The sequence below is a fragment of the Lytechinus pictus genome, chromosome 6 (assembly GCF_037042905.1).
Source record: "Lytechinus pictus isolate F3 Inbred chromosome 6, Lp3.0, whole genome shotgun sequence".
Lineage (NCBI taxonomy): Eukaryota > Metazoa > Echinodermata > Echinoidea > Temnopleuroida > Toxopneustidae > Lytechinus > Lytechinus pictus.
The window spans coordinates 18536287-18542500 of record NC_087250.1 but is presented as its reverse complement, the minus strand read 5'-3'; the positions used below and the strand labels follow the sequence as shown (position 1 = coordinate 18542500).

Genomic DNA, 6214 nt, shown 5'->3' with positions numbered 1-6214 from the left:
ATACAGATATAGAAAGGGAAAGAACGTGAGTGCCATAGCAAATATGAGAATGCAGTCATTGTTAAATGTAACTTTTAGTATTTGTCTATATGGTTCTCAGATATTTGAGAATGTAATGATAAAATGTAATGTTTTATGATTACCTATATACACTAGTTATCTGATGTTTGATAATTATCTATATAGCAAGAATGCAATTATAAATATAATATATCTATCTATATAGTTAAGAGTTATTTGAAAATGTAATGTTTGATCATCTTTATAGTCATTATCAGGTATTTGAGAATGTACACATTTTAAATGTAATTTTATGTTGATAGCTATCAGATAGTGATCCGATGTTTTGAGAATGCGGTTATTATGATATGTAATGTTTGATATTTATCTACAGTAAATAGCTATCAGATATGAGATAGTTGATCCAATCATTATGAAAGGTAATGCAGACCTGCCAACCAGTACGTTTTAGCCGTATTTAGTACGTTTTTGCAACCAAAATACGGCAGTACGTTTTTTTTCTTTGAATAATACGTTTTTTGTATTTTGTATTTTTTATTTTTTTTAAATAAATCGTAATTAATTGAGAAAAATAATCTCTATATGTCTCTATTTCATAAAACGTACACAAATATGGTTATTAGATCAATGCAATTTCAGGTAACTTATTTTTTTTTCAATCATTTTGTTAAAACCAGGGTGAAGATATACACATGTTTTAATGTTGTTGTTTTTTCATCTGCAAAAGCAGTGCGCATTTTAGCTTGCATGCAGCTTGAGCGCCACGATGAGCGAGTGCGCCAAGCATTTTATTATGAAATACACTTTTTTGGGGAAAAATACATTTTTTTTTATCACAGAATACAGTTTTTCATTCCCATAGGTTGGCAGGTCTGGTAATGTATTTATGTTATCAGTTATTTGAGAGTGTAATCATTACAATGTAATGTTTAATATTCATTGTTTATCAACTTTTTGAGAATGTAAACATTTCTAAATGTCATTTTATCTTAATAGTTATCAGATCTTTTGAGAATGTAGTAATTATAAAATTTAATGTAGATCATTATCTGCACTGCACTATTCGTATAAGAGTAGGGGGAAACCCTGGTGTAGTGGTCCACCTGCATTCCCCCAATCAGTTATATCGGGAGGAGAGACCTGCGGGTCATATAGTGATTCAGTTCGCTTTTCGCCTCCCAGGCACAGGTGACGCCAAAACAAAATAATAATAATAATCTAGAAGTAGTTATCAGATACACGGGAATGTAACCATTTTAAAATGTTTTTAATCTTAATAGGTATCAGATGTCAGAGAGCATAGATTCCCAGCTGAAGAGGATGGTCCAAGATTTAAAAGAAATAATTGATCACATGAACACATCCAACACATCTATGGACCAGACAGATCCTGTAAGTCCTTTTGATAATACAGTTAATGATTGTTGGATTTGTAAAGCATAGATAATGGAGGGTGTCATGGTGTTGTGGTTAAAGGTCAAGTCCACCCAAGTAAAATGTTGATTTGAATGAATAGAGAAAAATCAAACTAGCATAAGGCTGAAAACCTCATCAAAATCGGATGTAAAATAAGAAAGTTATGACATTTGAAAGTTTCGCTTATTTTTCACAAAACAGTGATATGCACATCTCAGTGACATGCAAATGAGAGAGTCTATGATATCCATCACTCACTATTTCTTTTGTTGTTTATAGTTTGAATAATACAATATTTCACTTTTTAAAGATTTTACAATAAGGACCAACGTGACTGACACATATAACATTAAACAATTGTGATTCCATATGTTCAGGGAGGAATCAGTCATTGTTTCATTTGACAATGAGGAGAAAATTAGAATATTTCATATAATAAAATACAAAAGAAATAGTGAGTGGATGACGCCATCAGTCTCCTCATTTACATACAGGCCAGGATGTGCATATAACTGTTTTGTGAATTTAAGCAAAAGTTTAAAATGTCATTACTTTCTTATTTTACTTCCGATTTTGATGAAATTTTCAGTGTTATGCTACATGTAGTTGGATTTTTCTCTTTTTATTCAAATCAAATTTTTGTTGGGGTGGACTTGTCCTTTAAAGATAAATACCAGTTGTCGTAATGATCTCAAAATGAGTTCGAACAGAATCCAATGAAATTACCACCAAAGTGTTTGTATGTATAAGTAAAAAAAATGTGTGCCAAATAGCTCTGGAAGAAAATGCGTTATTGCTGAGAAGTGAGTAAAATAAGCATGAAATCCCACCAAATGTCAGATATTTTTTGAAGTACATTGTAATATTAATACACTGTCCCACATGTGCTATTCTGTGTTAGTGATCATCAGAATTATCAATTTTGAGCCAAGATGTTATTACTTTACGAAAAGATAAGTTTACATTATACAGATGTATGATAATATTTTGACAATTAACCTTGATTTAAAAGACTTTCTCACAAAATAATTGTTTGCTGCAACTACTGTCTTTTACCTTTAAAGTCACTTGACTTTTCAACCAAGAGTTGAAGGTTCAAATCCCATCTGGCCCTAATGACCTCTGGCAAGGCACTTATCTGCATTGGTCACTCTCCCAGAATAAAATCATTAGATCATGTTAGCTTGTTTGAAAGCAGAATAAGCAATGGATAAGATCAACAAAAGTTTGAGTAAAGTTGGACAAGCAATAAGAAAGTTATGATCATGTGAATGTCAAGGTCACTAATTGTATAGACACTGACAATATACCTACATAAACCTTTTTTTGTTCATTCTAATGACATGAAATACAATTCATCTGTGATATAAAGTTGTGAAACCTATATTACATGTCTTCTGAAAAACATGGTATCTTGTGATAGACTAGATTAAAGAGAAAATTTTAAGTGAAATATGCTAAAAAGTAATGGGGAAGTTGTCTGTAGGTGACATCACAGACCTCTTTCACTCTGTCAAGTGAAGGATCTACATATGTCGTTAATGATCTCAGTATTTAAAAGCTCATAATTTTCTTAGTATTCATTCATCTTCCTCAAACTTTCATTGATCTGTTTCTTTGATTTTTCTATATTACATGGATGTTCATGGTTTCAAGGGTTGCATTCTCTTAAATATTTCTTGTAATTTCTCTCTTAAATTCAATCTTCCTCAAACTTTCATTGAGCTGTTTCTTTGATTTTTCTCTTACATGAATGTTTAATGGTTTCAAGGGTTGCATTCTCTTTTAAATATCTCTTGTAATTTCTCTCTGTTTGAATAGGTAAACCAAGTTGCCAAGATCCTGAATGCTCATATGAACTCGCTGCAATGGATTGACCAAAATACAGGTATAGTGTTCAATCTTATCTGGCCCGAGGGGGGGTCACCCCCTCCCCCCGACATTTTTCTTGATAAATCTGTAACTCGAAAAGATCACGCCAAGAAGTTTCACTTCTTTTTTCCTTCAAGTCTTGTGCAACTCTTAGACCAAATTTGCGATTCAAGGTTACATGGTTGCGAAATTACGCAACATCTTCTAAGTGCATGTCGGTCCCAAAACTGCTCCAAAACATGATTTTGTTTACAAAGTCAATGTAAATTGTTTTTTCTCACCTTCATACATAAATGATTATTTTTACTTTCAACTGAAATTGATTGATTTTAGCATAATTATGCTTCAAAAACGTTTTGAAATAAATGTAGTGAAAAACATGTAAAAAAACAATTAAATCCATAAGAAATTCATTAAGCAATAAAATACATAAGAAATTGAATTTCAAAATTATGGTCTCAAAAGATGCCCAAGATTTGAAAGTAAAATTCAGCAAGAGGCACGATTATAACATTTCGTGGGAAAAAAAATTGACCCCATCCTCCCCCAACCCTTTTAGGATTAAATAATCTAAAGTGGAGATGAGAATTCCTCATTTAATGGTTCCAAATAAGTGTGTCTCAGTGTAGATTGTATTGCTTTTACATAGATCTTTTACAGAATGTCTATTTTAATATGGATTGTAACAGAAACCATATGGTCCCTTTAGAGGATTTGGAGTATTCCTGATTCCTGTCATGGAAGCATTTATTTTGCATATATAGATTGCCTCTGCATTTTTTCCCCATTAAGTTGTGCTTTTATTTTGTATTAATGTCTAACTCTTGTCATTATAAAATAAGTTGTCACTTGGTTATTTGCAATTTAGTCCATATTATGATTACGTTTTATGCATTGTAAATTTATGTTGTTCAGTCCAATAAATGCAGAAAGAATAAAAAAAAATGGGACCAAATTGATGGTAAAAGTGTTCTTAGGAATAAATTTATACAAAGCACTTTTAATCATGGGTGTGAGAGTTTAGCTTTTTAGCTGATTTCAGCTATTTTTTGCTCTTGATTTTCAGTTTATTTTAGCTTTTCACTGTACAAAATATGGGAGCTATTTCAATTTAAGCTCTTTTCAACACTCTTTCAGCTATTTTTGTTTGTGATCTCTAACACCCCAGATTAATAGATATTACATTTGATTTTGATTTCATAGGTCTTGTTCAGCGAAAGGTCGACGAGGTTACCAGACAGTATGAGATCATCAAGAGAGACCAAGAGAGGAATGTTCATTTAGCGTTTGAATGATGCCTTAATATCCCTCCGACCATTCCTCCTCTAGCTATTGTAAGACATGCTCCGGCTACTTGAACTCTATGGCCCGTATTCTGAAGTCAGGTTTAACTGAAACTCAGGTTTAAAGTTGTGGTTTAAGTATGGGAAGCTAAAAGTATCAAATTTTTTTATTCAGTTGTATGTTTATTATGTTTACTATGCTCTTTCCTGATTCATCGATGGTGTAGACAATGATTTATTCATACTTCCTAGACAATTATGAATGATTTGAGGGCCAAATGAGCTGAATTATGATATTTCAACTGTTAGTGATTTATGTAACAATTGGCTGTCCATACTTAAACCACAACTTTAAACCTGAGTTTAAGTTAAACCGACTTAAGAATACGGGCCTATGGCCCCTGATACACCTACACCTCAGATGCAAGGTTTGAAGCCACCTTCACGCCTGCAATTTAGGTGATAGGCCGAAAGTGGACTGAAGCCGCCTCGAGATCATCATCCCCCCCGATATACACATGGACTGAGGCCTGTAATCGTGTGTCTACTCTTAAACCATCTTCACTTCTCCTACTCACGTGTGACCTGATCGACTTTTCACGTAAAAAAATGTTATTCTGATTTCGGCTTGGGGGGGGGGTACGCAATCTAATTGCAGGACTGGATCTGGCGTTGAAGGTACCTTCAAACCACACCCAGAGGTGGACTCAGTCTGAGCCGGCGAAGAAGGGAGGTGATACACATAAGTCGAGTTGCCTCCAACAGCTTCAGTTTACGTTTGGCTTATATGTGTCATCACCCCGTGACTCTGTCCCTTTTCCTATTGGAGGGGGTAAAATTGCCAATTATGACCTACGTACCCAAAACCAACAATAAGTCGACCCAAATGAAAATTGAGATTTTTATTGAGCTTGAAAATTCATTTCCTAAGCTTTAAAATGATATATGATATATTAAAATTGACCAACAATAACCATTACAAGTACTTGATTGAATGCAGAGGAAATTCAGCAAGAGCTCAAAAAATATGGAGAAAACAAGGTTTGAAGTTTGGGGTTCACTCAAGCACGAGATGTGCATAATCTCAGTTAAACTTCCAAGCAGTCCGAAAAAGTAGTGTCCAAGAAACTCTTGTATCTTTCTTTTTTTTCAGTTTCACGACTTCAAATTTTTACAGTATGAAGAAGAAGAATTGCTCTTTCAGATAATTTTTTTTTTTTTTTTTTTTTTTTTTTTTTAGACTAAATTACTATTTTGGCTATTTACGTAGAACCTTACCTGGCGACTTATTGGTGGTTTTAGGGTGGTAGGTCACAATTGATCTACACCTGCTTTTAGTGGCTTTATGTTCATCTCACCCCAACTATTCTATTATATACCTGCCAGCTAAACCTATATAGGGACAGTCCCACTTTTAGGTAAAGGGACGGCCACATTATGCAGCACACTGGAGATGAATTTCTTGCTGAAGGAAATTAATGTCGTAACTTGTGTAGGTTTTGTTCCAGAGTTATTTGGCCCATATTTTTTATTTATATATACAACACTTAGGTGGTAATTTCATTGGAATCTGTTCAAACTCATTTTGAGATCGTTACCTGGTATTTATCTTTAAGTTATAA

At 33.4% G+C, this 6214-nt stretch overlaps 1 protein-coding gene across 2 annotated transcripts in view; it reads left to right on the top strand.

The window, feature by feature from the left end:
• LOC129263189 (nuclear pore glycoprotein p62-like) overlaps positions 1 to 5001 on the top strand; it is a 21625-nt gene extending 16624 nt beyond the window's left edge. For both annotated transcript variants that reach the window (XM_064101102.1, XM_064101101.1), the window contains 4 exons: positions 1 to 25; positions 1302 to 1413; positions 3259 to 3325; positions 4513 to 5001. The exon at positions 1 to 25 is cut by the window's left edge and continues 110 nt beyond it. In XM_064101102.1, the coding sequence (XP_063957172.1) occupies positions 1 to 25; positions 1302 to 1413; positions 3259 to 3325; positions 4513 to 4604 (296 nt within the window). In that variant the 3' untranslated portion in view covers positions 4605 to 5001. The remainder of the gene's footprint in view (positions 26 to 1301; positions 1414 to 3258; positions 3326 to 4512) is intronic.
• Positions 5002 to 6214: the final 1213 nt, after the last annotated feature.